Source organism: Salvia splendens, chromosome 2 (genome assembly GCF_004379255.2).
Source record: "Salvia splendens isolate huo1 chromosome 2, SspV2, whole genome shotgun sequence".
Taxonomy (NCBI): Eukaryota; Viridiplantae; Streptophyta; class Magnoliopsida; order Lamiales; family Lamiaceae; genus Salvia; species Salvia splendens.
Window position 1 is genome coordinate 15106033 of NC_056033.1, and position 22205 is coordinate 15128237.

At 39.9% G+C, this 22205-nt stretch overlaps 2 protein-coding genes across 3 annotated transcripts; both read right to left on the reverse strand.

Moving 5' to 3' along the window:
* Nucleotides 1-3594: 3594 nt before the first annotated feature.
* LOC121761830 (uncharacterized protein At2g39920-like) lies at nucleotides 3595-7961 on the reverse strand. Of its 2 annotated transcripts, none has more exons than XM_042157522.1 (5): nucleotides 7630-7961; nucleotides 6787-6938; nucleotides 6083-6506; nucleotides 5545-5745; nucleotides 3595-3961 (listed from the first exon to the last, which is right to left on the reverse strand). In XM_042157522.1, the coding sequence occupies exons 2-5, from the start codon at nucleotides 6854-6856 to the stop codon at nucleotides 3757-3759; spliced, it is 900 nt and encodes a 299-aa protein (XP_042013456.1). In that variant the 5' UTR covers nucleotides 6857-6938; nucleotides 7630-7961; the 3' UTR covers nucleotides 3595-3756. The 2 variants fall into 2 exon arrangements, with proteins under 2 accessions (XP_042013456.1, XP_042013449.1); XM_042157515.1 differs by having other exon boundaries at nucleotides 6059-6506; nucleotides 7630-7949.
* Nucleotides 7962-18825: 10864 nt separating this feature from the next.
* Nucleotides 18826-20270, reverse strand: LOC121761844 (transcription factor DIVARICATA-like). Its single transcript, XM_042157534.1, has 2 exons — nucleotides 19574-20270; nucleotides 18826-19311 (listed from the first exon to the last, which is right to left on the reverse strand). Exons 1-2 carry the CDS (start codon nucleotides 19951-19953, stop codon nucleotides 18951-18953), a joined length of 741 nt encoding a protein of 246 aa, XP_042013468.1. The 5' UTR covers nucleotides 19954-20270; the 3' UTR covers nucleotides 18826-18950.
* Nucleotides 20271-22205: the final 1935 nt, after the last annotated feature.

Sequence of the window (22205 nt, forward strand, 5' to 3'; positions counted from 1 at the left end):
ACCATGGTAATAAGTCAACCATAGGCTAGCCACAAACTCCTCCTGCCACATCATTAGCACTAAAAACTCCTCATGCCACATCATCAGGACAAGCAACTGGACAAGCAATAGGCTAGCCACAATAAACAAAATTATAAAAGAACAAATAATTATCAATCACACAAAATACGAAATTAAATTTACGACACAGATACAAGAAAATTTGATAATAATAGTAAAATTAAAAAGAGTACATTAATTAAAAAAAATTACATTAATTTAAAAAAACCCCTTTTCCACACACGAGCCCCCACCTCCGCCTCACTCCTCGTGGCCGTCGCTGTCTGGGACCCCCAAATCTGCGGCATCTGAGCCCGCGTCTGAGCCCCCCAACTGTGCCGAGGCGGCATCCAAATCGACCCGCATACTCTCGAGCATTGAGTGAAGAAACCTCTTCTCCACGGGGTCAGTTGCCGCCCTCCATTCAGCTAAGATCTTGTGCATCTGAGCCCGCGTTTGTTGACGCGCGAAGAAGGCGAGCTCGGTTGGCGACTTGCCAACAGGGGGATGCCGACTGGACCTCCTGGGACCCTTGGGCGACTGCCCTCGCTACCCGTTGCGCCCGCCTTTGACCAACCGGGCGAGTGCGGCTAGTAAACGATGGAGGGGACGAGAACTCCTGAACATACTCGGGGAGGTCGTGGGAACCGCCGCTGCTGCCGCTGCCGCTGTAATCACCGGCATAGTTCAGTCGCTGCTTCTTCGGCCAGCCAGCATCGACACCTGCCTGAAACTTCTCAGAGTCCATCAGCACCTCATAGCAGTTCCAGTAGGTGAACTCCTTATAAAGCCCGGGCACGGGGAAGGCTTTCTCCGCTATCCTCCTATAGTCCTCGCCAGTTTGGCCACTGGTCTGCATGCGGAGGGCGTTGGTGTACAAGCCCAAAAATCGGGAGACTGCAGCCATGATTCGGTCCCACCCCTTCCGGCACTCCTCCCCGCTGTGTGGCCTCCCCTCCGGGCAAAATGCCTTGTAGGCTGCTGATATTTTAGCCCACAAGTTGACGATCCTCTGATTGTTCTAATGGAAGGGATCATCGCAAACACTCACCCAAGCCTTGGACAACGCGACGTTCTCCGCATTGGTCCACTTCCTCCGTGCCAGGCTGTCGTCATTAGCCGGCTGCAACGACTCGCCGACCACCCTTTTGCCCTTCCACTTGCCCTTCTTCTTCTTTGGTGCGCCCCGACCCCGCCCTACTCCCCCCCCCCCCCCCGTTTGAACGGGAGTGTTCGCATCCTCGAGATCTATCCCGAACTCCTCTAAGGAGAAAGTCTCACACCCAGTGAACTGCGTCTCCGATGCGGTCAATGTGTGCGAAGAAGCAGTCAAAAAATCAAGACTGGGGCGATAGACATGGTCCCCCCCTCCTCGGCGTCCCCTGCATCCCGGGTTGCATCCCCGGCTGCCACTCCGGCATCATCTGCATCCAAGGGTACATGTTGTAGTACCAGGCCATCGGACCCCATCCACCTCCCACGGGTACCGTGGGAGTTTGAGACCCGCTCGTCACTGGAGTAGACTCGTTGTTGTTCTCTGTTTTACTTTATTGCTCTTGTACAGAAATTAAGTGAGAGAGAAAACTCGTTAAAACAAGCGGTGCGAATGAAAATGACGTGCAAATAGCGTATATATAGTGTTTCGAAAAAAAAGTGCTGGCCGATCGCTCGCCGATGCCTACAATGGCGGTCAGCCGATCGGCGAGCGCATTGGCCAGCGCTCAAAAATCGGTGTGCGCTCGCCGAAATTCTTGCCGTTTTTCCGCTCGCCGCCTACAATGATTCGGCTAGCAGATCGGCCAGCGCCGGGAATCGGCTAGCCAGTCCGCTAGCCTCCATTGGAGATGCTCTAATCGTAAGTTTATGGAATATATATTGGGCTCCTTCATTTATGTTGTGTTGGGCGTTTTAAAAAATTAATTTTGTGTATTGGGCTGGTTTCAGATAAAGGAAATATTGGGCATCTCATTAGTTGTATGTGTGGGCTTCTCTTATGGAATATATTGGGCTCCATCATTTTTTTGAATAGGCTATTTCGAAAATCATTTTATATGTTGGGCCGGTTTCAGAAATCTGGAAATATTGGGCTTTTCAATTGTTTTCTGTATTGGCTAATATTAATCTCTTAACAATTTAATTATGTTATTTTTAATTATATTAAAATATTTGGCCTAGGTGTTCAACTTTTTCATTGCTGATTATTATTCTAAACTTTATCGTTGCTCATCATTATTCTAAATTTGGTCCAATATTGTAATTATAAATTATAGTTGATAGTATTTACTATTGTATTTTCGAAGTTTAATAGTAGTCGTGCAAGTTTTTTATTATTTTTCCCTAAATTGCACAAATTTTAAATATTTTATTGATTTACAAAATGTTATATTTAACTTTTTTTATTGTATTAATTATAATTTTTTTTCTTTGTGTAGTTGGTGTGGATGCATCCGTTCAATCTCCTATAATTACAAGTTATAGTGTTACTACTGATCAAAGTTTGGTTGGATTGAGTGAAAATAATTTGGATTTGTCAAGTTTGAAACAAGATGAAGGTATACGCTTTACACATTGTTCTATATATGGTTAATTTGTAATTAACAATTTTTTTTAATCATAAAAACCATTGTTATTCTCCTTTTTTTCAAAAAAATTGTTCTCCTTATTATTCAATTTTTTTTTTTGAAAATTGTTTGGCCCGTGCATAGCACGGATGTTAACACTAGTTTTAATTAAAAGAAACACTGCACCCCACGGACACCACACTCAGCCGCTTCTTCGAATTCCCCCCTCTTCCATGACATATCTATTGTCATGTGATACGTTTATGTTTAATAACTTTGATAAATACTATTCCCTCATTTCCATAATAGTAGAGACCTTTTTTTTGCATGAAGATTATGAAAGATGTGTGTAGTGTAACTAATAAAAAGATAATAAAGTATAAGAGGGGAAAAAGTAGAGGGATGAAAGTAAGAGAGATAGAAAAGTTTACTGAAAATAGAAATGATTCTTCTAGAATGTTCAAAATGAAAAAAATGACTATATTATTGTAGAATGAAGGAAGTATTATGTCACTAGTGTCGAGTACTATACTACTATTTAATAATCCTTCCGTTACCCAAAAAGGTCTAATTAGTGCGACATAAGTTTTAATAAAATTTTCGGTGTATTGTGAATGGAAAAGAGTATTATTGGTATAGATTTGGATAATGATTAGTGTTAAAAAGTGATAATGAGCTAAGAAAGTGGTGGACCATATTGATATAAGTTATTACTAATAAATTGATGTATTGGGTTAATACTAGATGTTGTGGGGATGCAAAAAAAAGACAAGATTATTCAGCTGATCTTATTGCAGCTCCTATTGTTTCACTCTTTCAACCTTTAGTGTATAGATTCTCGAAATGGTCTTCAACTTTGGTGAAGCTTGCTTGTACATAATTCTTCTTCAATCCTTCATGACATGATTATACTGTTTCTGGAATACTATTTGATTGCTTCAATTAAACATGATAGTTATTGGAAGCACTCTTCCAGCTCATTAAAAGTACAAGATTTTTCTGGCAACACTTCAAAACATATGCATTCCTCACAAGTGATAAATAAAATAATAGTAATACACAACAACATACTTATTTGTGTATCCTCAGTGAAATATATGAACACTATTATATACGTATATATGCTATTGATATGAAGAAATGGTATTTATTTTGCTTACTTCTGATTTTCAGCATGACCTTTAGCACCATGTCCCAAAATAGGATATGGAAGTTTGAATATGCGATCTCCCAAACAAGGGCCCCTAAGACTATCCATCTGGCTGCTAATCACACCTTTCACTCGGAACCCCTCTTGATGCAGCTTACTCCTCTCTCTTGATAAAAATTCTTCATAATCTATGTGCATTTCATTATCCTTTCTGCTAGCCAAGAATCAAAACAGATTTCAGGATCAGCCATATAAATTCTTTCAGCATAAAATAGCACATATATGCTAGGCAATAATATATCAGCATTATAAAGCATCACATGGGCAGAGCAGAGCAGTCATGGATGCTTGTATTTAACCACCCTGTTCGTAGAAAATTAGTTTCATGATACTATAATGGCAATAGTTGACTGAATCTTGTTAAACTTTCTACTTAGTATAAGGCCATACGTGGTATAAATTTCATATGACAACGTTATCCAGCAACTGAACTACCTGTTCTCTCACACACTGCTTACTTCAGATGTTCTATAGTTTACTTCTGATTCCAGCAGAGGTCTTTCACCATCTTACAGCACAATTTACTAGACATACATGCATGTTTTAGCTTTGATAGGATACGCTTATGCCCAGATTTTCTTGACCACTACTTAAACAACTAGAGACCAAAACACGGAGTGAACCAAAACGCCATACTATAAGGGTTTAGTACACTATAAGAGCATTTCAGATCACTTAAAGACGTTTAGTTCATAACACGGATTCGAAAATATGGAGTGGACCAAAACGCCACTATAGTGAACTCCGTGTTTTCAAAATCCATCCAAAATCATCCTTCCATTTTTTGATCTAATGGTTGAGATTTGGTCTCTAGTAATGCATTAAGAATTAAAGTACACTTAGTTAAACCAGCTAACAGCACTCTGAACTCCGAATGACATAGGTGCAATTAGACATGCCCACGGTTCGTAAACCGGCGGTTCCGGTTCGGAACCGCCGGTTCCGGTTTCGAGAAATGTGGAACCGGAACCGAACCGTGAGGCTATTTTACGATTTCGGTTTCGGTTCAAAAACCGGCGGTTCCAGTTCCGGTTCCGAACCGCCAGTTTTCCGGCGGTTTTTTACGGTTTTTCACGGTTCTGAACCGCCGGTTTCCGGTTTTTCGCAGTTCCGGCTAGATTTCACGGTTTTCCGACGGTTTTTCACGGTTCCTGTTTGGAACCGTCCAGAACCGGCGGTTCCGGCACGGTTTCGGTTCGTATAATTTGGAACCGGAACCGGCCCGCGGTTCAAAATATGGCGGTTCCGGTTCAAGAAAAAAGTCACGGTTCCGGTTCGGAACCGGCGGTTACGGTTCCGCGGTTAACCGCCGGAACCGAAAACCTTGGGCATCTCTAGGTGCACTAAAGTGTATAATGGCGCACTATGTTTACTGGAAATAAAGATCAATTAGTAGAATATGATATAAGACCATTGATATATTATTTGATTTTAATGAATGGAGGACTAGGTGTTGTTTTCAGCTTCTTTTTTGCTGTGAACTACTATTAAGGGTGTCTAGCATAATTATCAATTACAAGGTGTCTCATTGTCTTCTTGATTATCTTAACTTTAAATTTTGATATCTGCATAAATTCTTCATAATAAGCAGATTTTCTTCAAGAGATAAAAATTCAGATTTTCTTCAAAGCTTTTATAGTTGAACCCTAGTCCATGTGGCCCTTACTTAATGCATATGCCTACTTTATTTACAAAATATATTAAGATATTTGCATGTAATTAAGACTGAGTTACCTCATGACGAGTGATGACCAACCATGACATCCCACAGACGCAAGATACTCCACAGTATCATTTCGCAGTTTCTGAGGTTTACGTGATAACAAAATCAATGGCCACTGTCCAGCTTGAAGTTTAAGGTACAACTTCAGGGCAAAAAAGTGCCTCCAATATTTTGCATCCCTACTGCTGTCATGCAAGACATCTTTGTTGATCCTGTGTCACAAAGAGAAAAGTAATTGAGAAATTCTTGTCCTGCAATAATAGTCCGCACAACACATCTGGCTATTTATTTGACCTAAGCTGTATTTCTACTTGTAGAGCCTGTATAGTGCCCCTTAATATGAGAACAGGTTATTATCGCATCTATGCAGTAACACAACCAATAAAAACTTTTTTTTTATTTCATTTTGATAACCAAACTGTGGTCGGCGACTACTGAGAAAGATCCACAAAGCATAACTAAATGGAACTTATCATTGCATTAACTAAATAAGCTATAACAGAACAGTGAGCTAGAAGGAATTACCAGTACATAAACTGATTAACATACATAGTTTCTGAAGACAAGAAATCATCTGCATCCATTAATACAACATCGCGACCATCACCTTGTGGTTTAATGCTACTAAAGAACTCCTCAGCAATTGTAAATACAATATTCAAATCTTTCTTGTATTGACCTTCCTTGACATACTGTGCATTAATATCATGGCAAATTTCTGGAAAAATATCCTCATTCAAGCTGTTCAGCTCTGCATGAAGAGCCAAATTCCAGCAATAATCATAACTGGGTGTTTTTCTGTTCATCTCTAGAACTCCAGAATTCTGACGTTCACACGAATTTAACATCACAGTCAATGCTACCAATAATGAGAAGAGTGATATCCCAACTGTAACAAGTCCAGAAACAAAAACAGTAGCTGCAAAAGATGACATGTAAATTCCTGCCTCACTGGTGTAACGGCTTCCTGTTTCTGTAACAACCCAGTCGTATACTGATTAGAAGATCATTTATGTAAAGACCAAAGAAGTCACTAGGTAAACATAGGCATTACTAAGAAGCTATAATCTAATAAACACTTCAAAGTAGATAACTAAAACTTCAACTTTATCCTACAAATTTTATAATAAGAATTTACTGAGCCTCATCATGTTCATAAAATTCCATAACATGAATGGTCTTAGATTAATAAACACATTGCTATTTGCATTAGGCAGGCTACTAGAAAATATGACAATGACAAAGATTAACACCTGAACCCTCTCCAGCCAATATACTTTGAGTGGAGTATTCCTGCTCCATTTGATGTCCATAAGCAGACATTCCTTGTGATTGCTCTCTTTCAATTTGTAGGACAAGTTTAGTTCATCAAATCTATCTCATTCCTTGAGAATACATAGCTCATCTGCATCAGATGTAAGAAGAAAAACACATTTAACTCACATGCCTGACATTAAACAAGCATATAGCATAGTTCAGACACAATAGAACTTGGAAGTAACTTCAAAACAACCAACAAGCTTTGAATATGACATATCTTGGAAAGTCTGGCTTGGTTTGGTAAATTCTTCTAAAAAGTGCTTTAGGGTAGAGATTATTTGGATACAAGTAATCTTTGTTTTGCTTTTGGGCAGACATTTTTTTTCACAATTTCAGTGATAGCTTCACTTTTAGAACTTTTAACCAATGCATAAGCTAACCTCTTGATGTAACATATTCCAAAACTATGAACTAGACAGTCAGTATCTATGTACCCTTTTTTCAAGTATACAAACTGCTAATCCACAAATTTCAGAATCATCATCCAACATAAGCCATTGAAAAATAAACCACACAGCCAATAAATAAATAAACCACACTGCAATTTAAACTGCTAATCGATCTCCAAAAGATTGAACTAACTCCACATATTCGGAGCGATCACAATAATTTACTAACTTGCAGGATGATGCGAATCAATGAATCATATGGCCTTTCCAATAAGGTAGAACGGAGAAGCTTAAGAGCCGATGAGTTGAAATCAAAATTCGAACTGAAAGCGTAGACCGAATAGAAGCAGCACAAGTGATGCAGAGAATGAAATTGATTATACATACCTGAGATAGATACTGATGAGGAGTGGGATCAATGAAGGAGAATGAGAATTCGCCATTTCCGGCGTTAATTGAACAGATTTGATTCGAACTTGGTAGCTGTGATGTGGTGAATCGGATTGGATTGTCAAAACCACATTCCTCGGTTACATTTTCCAACTCCATTTCAATCCAGATAAATTTTGCTTTATCCCAAATATAAACTGAGTTTTATAAAAATATCACCAATATAATAAAATATATTCAAATATAAAAATTATTTACATTTTGAAATTTATAATAATATTATGCACATCAGCACATGTGACACAAGTAGAACATCAATTTTATGCAAAATTATAAAATTTAAGTACAATAATAGTAAATAAACAAGCCAAATTATAAACTAAGAATATAAAATTAGAAAGATAATTCAAATAATGATATGAGCTTTTCTATTGTTAAAAAATGCTCAACGTTTCCTTTTTATATTCTTGTATGTGTATTCTAAGGACGTGTTCGGACAACCAGAATACCCTCTGCGAGTCCAAAAATGAAACACATGTGACCCATGGCCTCACTATATTTTCAATATGCCAAAATAATTGGATCTGACATTTTCTTCCACATATTTTTTTTCTCAACTCTAATCATTTCTAGAAAAAAAAGGAAGAAAAGATAGATTTTATTTATGTATTTTTATTTCCTGTATGTAGTCGTATTCGATTAACCCTACCTAAAGAATTGTACGTATACTATAGTAGAAACTTGTACGATAAAATTAAATGAAGTGAGCCAAATTACTTTTAATTTTAGTTAATACATATAAAATCGAAGAATAAGATATTTGCATCACTAATAAAGGTAAAAATGAAAACGTTGACATCATTTCACCATAAAAATATGAAACGGGATGCTTATTTAGAAATAAATTTTCTTTACCAAAAAAAAGAAATAAGTTTCACACTAAAACGAAACACACACGTGAAAACAAATTAAACAAATTAAGCAAATTAAAAACCAATAGGTTTAAACAATAAAAATGTAATGATACTATGAACTAGCATCTATAATATCTAACTTGGAACAGTTAATATTTACCCGTGCAATATTATTTGGAATTAAAATTCAAGCATGTTGCGATTAATCAATATACATGGCCCAATATCACATTTCATCAAAATATACAAAATACATTTCATTATCGAGACAAAAGATAGACATCTAAATCAAATTGCAGGATGCAAACAAAAGGATGATGCATATACCCAATCTCTTAAAATTATTGTTATCATAAATACTTCAGCCACCCATTTAGGGATGATATATATTGAGCATATGTTAAGGAACTAAATCCCTAACGTTCGGTAGAACGGAGAACAACTATGAAGAGATAAATCTGACGCCCGTGAGGGTTGGCGGAGGAAGAATCTGGGTGGCTGTGCGCGGGTTCCAACCCGTCGGGCAGCAACTGCAGATCAAATATACGTCCCGACTGTGCGCGGTGAGATTCCGTCGAGCAGCAGGGGGCGTAGGGATTAAGAATTCAACGTATTATGCAAGGGACTTGGCCAAAATCATATATTCATTGAATGATTAAAATGATAACATCCTCTCCTATTTATAATACTAGAATACTACTACCCTAACTTATTGAATAAGAAAACAAAGATATGGAAAATATACTATGAATCAAAAAGATAACTAAATAAAAGATATGGAAGATATGGGAAGATATGGCAACGTCTCGTATCAACTCCCCCACGGTTAAAATCCACCTTGTCCTCAAGGTGGGAACCATGAAGCAACGAAGAGTTGAAAGAAGAAGCTTTGGCGATTTATCTCCTCCGGGATCAAATGTAAATGTGCACGGTCGCTGTATTCGAGCCAATGCAGATCCATTGTCGTCAACTACCGAATCGCATGTAAATTTCCTTTTATCAACATAAAGTGAATCCTTGGAAAATTTTCTCAACAATACACTTCCCACGGCAAATCCAATTCTCACCACAATCCTTGTCATTGAGCATGAGATAGCAGCAGGCAACGAAGGTTGCTGCGGGACAGCAGAATGGTCATAATTTTCCTCCTCATTGAAAGGCTCGTCCTCTATCTTGAGTCTCGCACGTGGTAGGCCTGGCAACTCGTTTAATTGGTCCTCGGGTGCAAGGTTTAAATCCAACGACCCGATTGCTTTGGACTTAGCTCCAAGAGTCTTCCCAAAGAAGAGAGTTCTACCCATCTCATCTACTGGCTCCTTTGTTGTTGCTCTAATGTCATTGTCATCTGCGTGATCAATCTTCGAACATGTAATGGGCAGTCTTTTGTGATCCACTTCCTTATTAACACCCGCCTCCCCATACGACGTCAAATATGGCCTAATATCAGACCCAGTTGTTCGTTTTCCTTCAGAAACAGCTGCCTCAACAGAATATAAGACGTGTCGGGAATCAGCGGCTTCCATTGTGTACTGTCCTGATGGGTCCCAACAAGAATATTGTCGCGGTGTTGGCGACGGCTGTTCATAAGGGGGCACATCGTAAGGCTGTTCATGGGTCGCACTTCCCCGTGATTGGCGCTGGTCGGGAGTGTCCCAACAAGTAGGCATGCGGGTATGCACAAGCGTCGGTTGTTGAAACGGTAAAGGCGTGTACTGTGGCGGTGGCTCTGGCAGCGGAGGAGCGCGAATCTCTTCAACACGATGACCTTGCGTTCGGAATGGCGCATCCCAACAGGTTGGTTGACGCCTGGGCGGTGGTCTATACGTTGCTCTTGACGCCTCCAATTTTGTCAAACGCCGATCAATTTCTTCAAAACGTGATTCCATCCTGGAGGTAGCGGTATCCAATAGGTCGATCAATTGTTCATAATGCCCCATTTTGGTGTTGTGTGGTGGCTGCCTGTAGGTGTGCTGATGTGGCATCTCGAGTCGAGAAGGCAGTTCTCGGAGATGTGGTGGCTTTGGTGGATCATAGGGTTGGAAATCCATGAGTCTTCGGTTACTGGGAGGATCCCAATTGGTGGGGCGGCAGGTCTGGACCGACTCCATATGGTGAGGTGGTCGGGATAGCTGCTGCCGATCCAGGATGTATTGTGCACTGCGCCCAACTCCAGAGTAGCTGCGTGACACATGGTTGTGGTCGAATTGGCGATGATAGTTGTAGGACATGATAATTGAACTCGGAGGATGAGATCACTTCGACGCGGCGCGCGGGAATCCTTCCCGTCAGGCGTTGGAGAAGTAAGGTTGTCCAACAGCTAGAGCTCGGCAGACAGACTGGGCTCGACAACCAAAGCAGTTGCTGTGCGCAGAATGTTTTCCGTCGGACAGCGGTGTAGCTTCGGTTCGAGATGGTGGGAGGGTGAGCTCTCAATGAAAGCACCAGTTGTTAAGGACCTAAATCCCTAATGTTCGGTAGAACGGAGAACAACTATGAAGAGATAAATCCGACGCCCGTGAGGGTCGGCGGAGGAAGAATCTGGGTGGCTGTGTGCGGGTTCCAACCCGTCGAGCAGCAACTGCAGATCAAATATACGACCAGGCTGTGCGCGGTGAGATTCCGTCGGGCAGCAGGGGGCGTAGGGATTAAGAATTCAACGTATTATGCAAGGGACTTGGCCAAAATCATATATTCATTGAATGATTAAAATGATAACATCATCTCCTATTTATAAAACTAGAATACGACTACCCTAACTTATTGAATAAGAAAACAAAGATATGGAAACGATACTATGAATAAAAAAGATAACTAAATAAAAGATATAGAAGATATGAGAAGATATGGCAACGTCTCGTATCAGCATACCTGATACTGTGATAAAAATTTAGCATAACTCATATATGTAATGTAGCCCTGTCCAAATATATCTATAAGGTGGAACACATTTAGAGGTTATATATATATTTTATTTCTTTAGATCTTTCTATAAATTTTTGGTTAATTAGGTTCTTATACTAACCGATTTTTTTGTATTATATTCCTTTATAATTTTTATTCATTATAGGTCTTATACAAAAAATTTAGTTTAAGAAATTTTTACACTTTTATTTTTAATTTAGTTGGATCTTTATTTAATTGACTTAAAAATTTAATTAACTTTTATTGTCTAAATTAAATTTATTTATTTATTCTTTTTCTTATTTGTTTTAAATTTAACTCAGTTGCAATATCAGCTAAAAAATATTAGAAGATGAAAAACATATAAGTTGATAGAGGGCAATATTAATAAACTTTTCATTTTCCTAATGATTCTTGAGTCAATATTGAAATCGAATTAATTTCAAAATAAATATGAAAACAAATAAATAAATTTAATTAGCATAAGAAAAGTTAACTAAATTCTAAATTCTGTTAAATAAAAGATCGAACTAAATTAAAGATAAAGAGTATAAAAACCTCTTAAATCAAAATGGATTAGGTGACACGCTCTATCAATCTTGTAGTTATTGTTTGGATATCTTAATTGTGTTTTGAATAAACTGAAGTAGTGAAATCATATCCCTGGAATTCTCGTACCTCCTTTGATTTCAACAATTGTTTACTTGTTTTTCGTTACTTTAATATGTTTACTTGTTTAATTCAAGTTAATACGAATCCCAAACTTATGTTTCTCCAAATAATATATGAGACTGAGTATGCGGTACTCAATCTGTAATTTTATTCATCATATTCGATATCTAGTATTAGCATTTAGCTATATTAGATCTTTGTGTACTTGCAATTATTGTTAGTGCTAATAAAAAATGTATAAATGTTATGTGGATTGTTAAAAAATAATCTAAATAAAAAAAGTTAAGACAAATTTAATATTTCGAGGTATTTTATATTTTTAAGAAAAGTCATCTGCGAGATTTTGAAATTGTGCGGCTCAGTTTGGTCACTGATAGCATGTACTCCCTCCGTTCCATAGTAATGGGGGCATTTCTTTTCGGCAAGGAGATTAAAAAAATTGGGTTAGGTGAGTTAAGTAAGAGCATTAGCAATGGGGCACCCTTAGGCGCGCCCTATGCACCGCCACGTCATCATTTTTATCCTCATATCCTCCCACCTGCAATGGGGCGCCCTAAGGCGCGCCATATGCATTTTCTTTTATTTGAATATTTAAATAACTACAAAAATTGGGAAAAAACTTCATTTCATATATAAAAATTAATATATTACAATACGAATTAAAAAAATACGCAAACTCAGAGATCGTTCATGAGCTGAGCATGGTCCTGTTGGTTGCGCATTGAGGCCTGTCTAGATAGAACCTCATTGAAGCCCGTCGATAATCCTCTAGCTGTGGGCGCAGTCGTCGTGCCGGACGAGCTAGATGCACCTTCATCATCGTTCCAGTCGGTGATGCTCCTACCTTCATGCTCGACTACCATGTTGTACATGATTATGCACGCATACATGACATTGGCGATGACTTCCTTGAACCAGAGACGAGCCGGCCCTTTCACTATTGCCCACCATGCTTGGAGCACACCAAATGCCCGCTCGACATCCTTCTGCGCCGCCTCCTGCTTGTGTGCAAATAAAACCATCTTCTCACCAATTGGGCAGCTGATCGTCTTCACAAAAACAGGCCACCGTGGGTATATGCCATCGGCCAAGTAGTACCCCATGTGGTATTGACGCCTGTTGGCAGTGAACTCGATGGCCGGGCCATTGCCATTGCATTGCTCGGTGAAGAGGGTGGATGGGTTGAGGACGTTGATGTTGTTGTTCGACCCGAATACACCGAAGTAAGCATGCCAGATCCAGAGCCGATAGTCAGCGAGGGCTTCGAGGATCATCGTCGGGTGGCTGCCCTTGTATCCACTAGTGAATTGGCCTCTCCACGCCTTCGGACAATTCTTCCACTCCCAGTGCATACAGTCGATGCTCCCTAGCATCCCAGGAAAGCCGTGCACCATCTCGTGCATCTTCATCAGGCCCTGACAATCAACAGCAGTCGGCCTGCGCAAATTTGTGTCCCCGTAGGCCTCCACAATTCCCCTACAAAATCTCTTCAGGCACTCCCGGCCTGTTGTCTCCCCGACGTGGAGGTACTCGTCGAAAATGTTGTCGTGGTGCCGTAGGCCAACTGACGGAGTGCAGCCGTGCAATTTTGCAATGGTGTAAGGCCGGGTCTGCCGACGCCATCTTCCCGACACGTCATGTATTCATCACGTGACTCCAACGTCCGGACAATGCTGAAAAAAAGGTAACGCGGCATTCTAAACCGGCGGCGGAAAACAGTCGGGCCCCACCGTGGTTGCTCGGCAAAATAGTTTGCAACCAGACGTTGGTGAGCTGCCGCGTGGTCGCGTCGGACAACCGTCCGACGTCGAATAGGCCTGTGGATCCGCTCCGCAGCCACCTCCTCGCGTTGCAGTTCGGCTAAGCATTCCGCCATGGCCTCTTCAACGGCTGCATCTAAGGCATCCCCGGTGGGACTACCTTCCTCCGAGGAACTAGTGATGTCGTCGTTGTGGTTCATTTTGGTATGTAAGAGAGGTAGAAATGTGAGAGATGAGAGAAATGAGAGAGGCGAGATGTTCATATGAACAAGTGAATGAGAAACGAGGTTTAAATAGACAAGATTCGAAAAAAAAAATAAAAAACGCGTGCCATCGTCCGCGGAGCCCACAATGGTGCCCGATGGCGCGGACGATAGCCTATCGTCCGCGCTTCTTCCGCGCCCGAAGCTTAGGGCGTGGGCGTAGGGCGTTCCATCGTCCGGGCACCCACAATAGAGCCATCGGGCGCGCCCGAGGACGATGGCACGCACGATGCGTGCCATCGGGCGCCCCATTGTGGGTGCTCTAAAGGGAGAATAAAGTGGAAAATGAAAAAGGTAGAGAAATGAAGAGAGAACAAAGTAAGAGAGAGTAAAGTAGGTGTGGAGAAATGTGTTGTCTTTTACTTAAAAGGGAAATGACTTTATTACTATGTAATGTACCAAAATGACAAAATGACTCTATTACTATGGAACGAAGAGAAAATGAACTGTATTTTGTAGGTCCGTATGATTAAAGTGAATTCAAATTTTATATCAAAACTAAGGTCTAAGTGTGACTCATTAGATTAAAAATAGATGATGTAGATCTAGGTTATCAATGTTCATTATATACACGTGAATTAGGCTGGTCAAATTGGGTATCCGATCCCGAATTTCCCAAAATCTAATACCCGATATTCGATCCGAAAATAATTTCGGGTACTCGGATACCCGAATCGGGTATCCAGTACCGATTTCAAATTTCTATTTTATTATTTTTAAAGAAAATTAACGACGAACTCTAAGAAATATATACTTTTAGTTCGGATTCGATACAAACTTAAACTAGTTCGAATTTAAGAGGAAAAAACTACTAAAAAAATTTTGAAAACAAAAATTCATAAGTTATACTCCATCCGTCCCATAAAAATATGGGCAGATGAGATGACATGAGAATTAAGAAAAAATTGGTAAAGTAAGAGAGATGTGGAGAATGGTATGGTAAAGTAAGAGAGAGGAGGAAAATGATAGTTAAAGTAGAGTTAGTGGATAGTGGGACCTACAATATTAAATTAATATAACTTTCCAAAAATGGAATGCACATATTTTTGTGAAACGGATGAAAATGGAAAGTGCACATATTTTTATGGGACGGAGGAAGTAACATTCATCATTCATCCATAATAAACATCACAATTCATACATTAACCCTAAATGTGACTTGAGAGTGAAGAGTTTTGGGAGTATATTTAATTATTTAATTTTTTTTAAATAATAGAATAAATACATAATTTATTAAATTCTTAAAAAATCGGATAATTCAGATAATTTGGATATACCCGATCGGGTATTGAGTTATCGGGTTATTGGGTATCCAATTACCTGATATTTAGGATTTGGCTATCAGGTATCCAATACTCGATATTTCGGGTTCGGATATCGGGTATTGGATACTCGATATCCATTTTGACAGTCCTGTCGTGAATATATAGCATTTGGGGTTAAAATAACCCGACTGAAAATTGCATTTAATATACATATACAATTTGAAAGAAAACACATTTTACCTATTACAATTTTTTGGGCATTAGGGTATCCACTATGGGACCGCCGCGCCTATAGGCCCGGCGGGGGCGATCCCGGGGCGGATTATAGTGTAGGCGACGTCCGCCCCGGGGCAGATGAGAAACTGGGGGCGGACGGCCATTCGGCGAAACCGGGGCAAGGACGCGCCGGTCGGCCTTTCGCCGCGCCTATAGGTGCGCCGGTGATAGGCGCACCGGCGCCCCTCGAATTTTTAATTTTTTTTAAAAAATTAACTCTATAAATACCACTCCTCCACCACCCATTTTTTCACCATTTTAGCACACTCTCCCTTCATTCACTATCTACACTTTCACTCTCTAAAAATGCACGGTGGAGACGACGAATCACCCGACTCGCAGGAATCGGGCTATGGCGGCAATTCTTCACAGCCGTCGGGCGGCTATCCTTCACAGCCGTCAGGATATGGAGGCTATCCTTCTCAGCCGTCTGGATATGGCGCCTATCCTTCTCAGCCCTCGGGATATGGAGGGTCTCCGTCCCAGTCGTGGATTTGGAGTCAATCTCCCCCGCCGTGGGCATCGTGTCCAAACCTTCCTCCATCTCAGTCATGGAGGTCTTCTCCAATGCCCCAACCTTTTCCGCGGAATCTAAGTCGCTCAGCGTTCTGAGATTACAGACCCAACCTCGACGAGCTTAACCAGCCGCATCCGGAGTCCTCTTTCCTATCCAGCCAATCTTCTTACACCGAAGCAGATCAAGACGCTCTGGAGACCATGATGGGTCTGCTCAGTTCCGGCATCCCGGATACGCCTGCAGTACGGGTGGAAACGCCCGTTCCGACCCGAAGCAGTGCCGGGGGCAGTGGCGGTGGCTCGGGCAGCGCCGGTGGCGGCTCGGGCAAAGGCGTCGGCAGTGGCACTGGCGGTGGCGAGGGCAGCGGCGTCGGCAGTGGTGGTGGCGAGGGCTCCAAACGGGGCAAGCTCTACACCAAAGCAGAGTCCATTGCCGTGGCGAGAGCGTGTGATGCCATCACATCGGACCCCATATTGGGCACCGATCAGACCGAGGGGAGCTTTTGGAGGCGCGTCCTGATGGCATACAACGAGTTCAAACCTGCCGGCACTCGAGAGCGCGACCCAGAACAGATCCGCAAAAAGTGGTCTAGGATTCTGCTGGGTACCAAGCGGTTCGCAAGCATATACCAGAACAACCTTCTCCACGCTGAGGGTGGCCGAAGCGAAGCAGACGTGAAGGCCCTGTCGATGGGCCAATACAACACGGAGGGCTGGCCGAAGTTTACAATGTGGGATGAGTATCTAGTCCTCGCGGATTGTTCGAAATTTAAGGACATCTGCGCGCAAGAGGTCACTGGAGCTCCTGGGCCGAAGCGCACAAGACACAACCTTGCCGGGGACTACAGTAGCGGAAGCGGCTCGCACTCATTCGAGCAGAACGACGAGCAAGTCGAAGAGCCCGCCGCTACACACACTAGGCGAAGACGGCCCCCGGGACAACAGGCGTCTATCCGCAGCGCCAGAGGGGCTAGAAGTGCCTCCCGCCCATCATCGGCCGCGTCTGGATCGCGCATCCCGCAGCCCTCCCCATTCGCACAGCCCATGGTTCCTGGTCCCCACGAGGTCTTGAGGGAGAACCTCGATGTGCAGTTGATGCAACAACTGCAGGACGTCTGCAGCAAATACCTAGCCACCGATTGAGCGTTGTCTAGGGTTGGCTGATGATGCTCCTGGGGCAACCGCGGCCGGCAGCAGTGAGAGAGGAGGAGGAGGAGAAGAAGAAGAAGAAGAAGACGAGGAAGCCGATTCCGACACCGAGCAGACGGTGGCGGAGTTTTTATTTGTATTTTATTTTAAATATTCGTTGTATAATTTTACAATTTTCAATACAACGAATATTCGGTCTCAATTACCTCGTTTTCTAATTATTTACGTTGCGATGATTTTAATTACACCTGATTGAAACTAAAAACATTTTAAAATGAAAATTGATTATAAAATTTGGGGGCTATTGGAAGTATCCACCATAGTGGCGGAAACAAAGTTTTAGGGTTGTGGACAATAATTTTAGGGCGGGGCTATTGGGGTGTCCGCCTTATAGTGGATACTCTTATATACATTGAACTTGTGTCATTATATATATTAACCGAGGGCATTATACTAATGTAGTGAGGAGAATTATACCATAGGTCGTTATAGATATATAAAAATTATATTTTTCTCATGCAAATTCTTCGTTCGAACATATACAATTATGATTAAGTTAAAATCCTCATAAAATATTTTTCTATATCATTGCATGTATTTTTTTTTAATATTCATGAAGACTGCGACATATTGTAAACCTTTGAAAATTTAAGATACAGAAATCTCGATCTATCATGAGTTTAATTTTATAATTTTGATGTATATATTTACTTGATTAATTTATAATATCATGATTTCTACATGTTCAAGCATACAATACTAGTTACTGTAATAAATATTTAATATTTAGTAGCTGGTAAAGCAGATATATAGACGCCCCTCCGTGTGGACATTATGAGAATAATAATTACTAGTATTATTCAAGAGCATTATATCATATCAAATCCTGCTATATATAGTATTTAGCTTTGGAAAAGAGAGTAAAATAAGAATCTAGAGAACAATGATATCTATTGAGACTTTAGAAAGCAGCTGCACACCATGTGGAATATGCCACCATTGACCAATAAATGTGAAAAGAGATTGCAATATCCCTACAAAAAATACAAGCTTTCCCATCAACAAAAAGCTATATATGTGAAAAAATTTAAAAATTTAAAATGTACAACCACAATATTGATATTATGTGGATCCATAATTTTTAGGACGATTAATAAAGCAAAAGATGCTCCAATTTAGTGGAATTCACACTCAGACTAGACAATCTGTGATGTGATCAATCTTAAAGCAATATTGGCCAAATTGAATGCTTTAATTTTTATTATTACTATTTAGATCGAAAGGCCAACCTTACATCTTTGGCGGAAAGGCCACATATATTTTAGATACTCAATCACTTATGCCCAAAATGCCAACTTGCATTAATATAATCCACAACATCAAGATACTATCAAAATTCATTAGTTAAATTTAATTAAATTGATTTGGTTATTGTGTGAGGGGAAAACAAAGAAAAAAAAACTAGTGGCATGGTAAATTTATTGAGTAAAGAAGCAAGGGAATAATATGATAATTAAAATGAGACTGAAACATCAACATGGAATAATGGAGATGGTCATTTTCGGAGAGGCATATAACGTTACATCTCATTTTCAAATTTTTTCAAGCATAAAATCTGGGCGATTTGATATAGAAGGCAGGGGAAGAAGCGTCAATGTTGAAGATGCAATGAGTAGTGAAAGAATCCTCATTTTTGTTGTTCCAATCCATGACTATGCCATCGGTGGTGTTGGAAATAAGATCATGACCAGATTTCTCCAGCGCCTGCTTCTCGCCGATTAGGTGCACCGTTGTGATGTCGTGGATGCTCGGCCGCCTCTTGTCCTTCCCGCCCGAGAGCTGCCGCAGGTAGTACTTCTGCGCGTGGCTCGCTACTTGCGTTGGCGTTTTCGACACCACGAAGTTTCTCGATATGTTTCTCCAATCCCCTTTCCCATGCTTCTCCAGCCCTAGTAGAAACCTCCTACAATTTTCTCAATCACACATTTAAATTATTGAATTTTCATCGAATTATGTAAAGTTACTCAATGATGTGTGTATGCTGATTACTGAACTGTTGATTTGATCTGATTTTTCCGTCAATCAAGATTCTGGCTAGACTTTCTTGGGAGGCTAAATCATAACTAAATTAATTATGCCTCGTGCAAGAGTATGTCAGAGTTTTTTTTCTGGGTGTCAGCATTAAGTCTAGCCAAAAAATCAGATAAAAATGAACATTTTAGTACCTGTGTTCTTGTTCAGTCCATGGGACCCCCTTTTTTCGTTCTTGATCACAAGTAGTAGTGGTGTTCCTAGGCTTCTTCCTAAAGAGATGATCATCGGCTAATTCCAATGTAAAAGAAGAAGCCAAGTAGCCTGGGATTGGGACCAAACCAGCCTCAATATCACTAACATCTGCAACCAACTCTCTGTACTGATTTATTACATCATAAACAGATTTCCCAGGAATCATCTCTGCAACCTTAAACCACCTGTTGGGCGTCTTGTCGTCGAATATCGCGAGAGCGCTCTCGAACCGCTTGTTCTCCTCTTTAGTCCACGCGCCGCCGCCGCTCTGCCCCCAGCTCGAATTCCACCCAGCTGAACTAGGACACAAGGTCTCCATCACCTCCACTTTTAGTAACTTCCTTCACAAATATTAGACTGATATATCTTTAAAATTTAAAGCAAACAAACTAGAATCATTTTACTGGGAATCTAACTTTATTTTGGAATCTTTGAAATATGGATTTAATTTAATTTAATCAAATCAAATCAAATCAAAATATGGGTGTGAGTGAATGAATCCAAAAGAGAGTAGAATTAGAAAGAGGAAAGGAGACATGAAAACATGTGTGTGTGGTGAGATGCTTTAAAATGGGATTGTATTAATGTGAGATTAAAAGGAAATGAAAATGGTTGGTTTTGTTATGGTAACATAGGTTATGGTTTATATTATAGTGGTGATGGGTCTTGTTTGTTTGGAGTTTAGTGTGGCTGCTGTCAAGTTTTTGGGATTACCCATTAAGACCAAACTTTTTGTGTCAGCAAACACACACAGACATATACACCATGTTAATAAAGGAGATTTTGTAATATTGTCATGCTACTTTTTAACCATTTTTATATTACTATTACTACTTTCATACTAGTATTATATTTGTTTGTTTGGATATGATTTAGGAAAGGAAAATTACTTGATAATCATTTTTGTATATTGACACACTGTTTGATCTCAGCCACTACTTTTACAAGTGATACTCTTCATCTGTAATTTAATATTCCTTCTTAGATTGTTCTATATCATATTTTCATAACAATCATGGTTATTATTATTATTATTATTATTAATATTATTATTAATATTATTATTATTATTATTATTATTATTATTGAAAACCTGCCATCAATTGGAAAGTTTTGTTTGAACTAGATACTAAAAACCTTCTTATATAATCTCTATCCTTCAATATGTGTTTCACTTTAACCCGATACAAATTTTAAGAATAATATATAGTAGGTTGAAAAAGTTAGTAGAATATGACTTTGGTTTGCAGGTTACAAGATCATGGAGGACGAGAGCTCACCACAAGTACAAGGGAGGCTCGCATGGAGGAATATTGCTCCACCAAGAGCACAACTTCAAGTTTGGTATCTTCTTCAAGGAAAAATCAACACTAAAGAGAGGCTTTTCAGACTGGGAGTAGCTAGAATTGAGATGATCGATGTACTTTGTGCAAAGAAGAGACTGAAACTATTCAACACTTGTTTTTTTGCTGCAAACCTTCGAGCAATCTTTGGTATCACTGCTGCAAATGTTGGGAGATATCTTTTTTCTTCCCAAAGATCCAAAGACATGTATACTTTCTTGGTTGGGTACTCCGTTCAAAAGATTTGATAAGAGTTTGTGGACAGCCATGTTTTATGTCATTGTGTGGACAATTTGGGATATTAGAAACAAAATGGCATTCCTAGATTTCAAACCTAAGTGGGAGTTCGAGAAGAAGCGACTCTTTTGGCGCCTTGGAACTTGGGCGAAAGGATGGTGCCCGGAATTTCCCTTTGCACCAAGATTGTTAGTGGATGAGTTGAAGGATATCAAAGGCTGGGCAGGAACAAGAGCTTCATGAAAAGGTAGGTTGTGCAGACTTTTAGTTGAACTCTGGGCTCTTGTAGATTTTACCTTCTCTTGTGGCACTGTTGTGGATTTTGGCTTGGTGAGGAGATGGTTGGTTTGTTGCTTTGTTGGGGCTGCTTAGTTCGGTTGTTTTTTTTTCTTATTTTGGATCTCTTTTCTGGGAGGTATGAGGTTTCGTTTTTGTTGGTGGTCTCGCCTTTTGGCTGCCTTTTTGTAGTTCGACGTTTTGTGGTTTGAGCATTTGCTTTTCATAGAAGATTTACATTATTATAAATCGCATGAATTGCGTCAAATTTCACAAGAATAAAACATTACCATAACTTATTTTTGGAGTATTAATTTATGTAATTAACCTAACTTAAGTCATTGTTTCATATTTTAAACCTAAAATTTGTATTTGGTCTTAGTTCAAAAATAAGATACTATTCATATTTACTTAAACAAATATAAATTTATGAAAATGCTACTGTACGTTTAAAATTTATTGGAGGATACATGGACCTCTAACCGTAAATTAAAAGTAATCTTCCTATAAGTAAATAAAATGTTTATGTTAAATAATTTGTTATATACATCATTTATGTATACAATAAATTAATAAATATTCTTAGAGATTGTGACTACACGATCATATTTGATGTAGGTGTAAATTAGGGTGGTAAAAAAGAAAACACTCCTTATATAGGACAAGATGTATAATGTATTGCTCCACAAATATTGATTTGACTGGCAATGGCAAT

What these genes read in the sequence shown, in the direction of transcription:
- LOC121761830 (XM_042157515.1), bottom strand. Translation starts at nt 6,856, where the DNA reads ATGTCTGCTTATGGACATCAAATGGAGCAGGAATACTCCACTCAAAGT. An exon ending in ATTGGCTGGAGAGGGTTCAG is followed by an intron (nt 6,507 to 6,786) that starts GTGTTAATCTTT and finishes GGGTTGTTACAG; the next exon opens with AAACAGGAAGCCGTTACACC. An exon ending in TGGTCATCACTCGTCATGAG is followed by an intron (nt 3,962 to 5,544) that starts GTAACTCAGTCT and finishes CTTGGCTAGCAG; the next exon opens with AAAGGATAATGAAATGCACA.
- LOC121761844 (XM_042157534.1), bottom strand. Translation starts at nt 19,953, where the DNA reads ATGGAGACCTTGTGTCCTAGTTCAGCTGGGTGGAATTCGAGCTGGGGG. An exon ending in TGGACTGAACAAGAACACAG is followed by an intron (nt 19,312 to 19,573) that starts GTACTAAAATGT and finishes AGAAAATTGTAG; the next exon opens with GAGGTTTCTACTAGGGCTGG.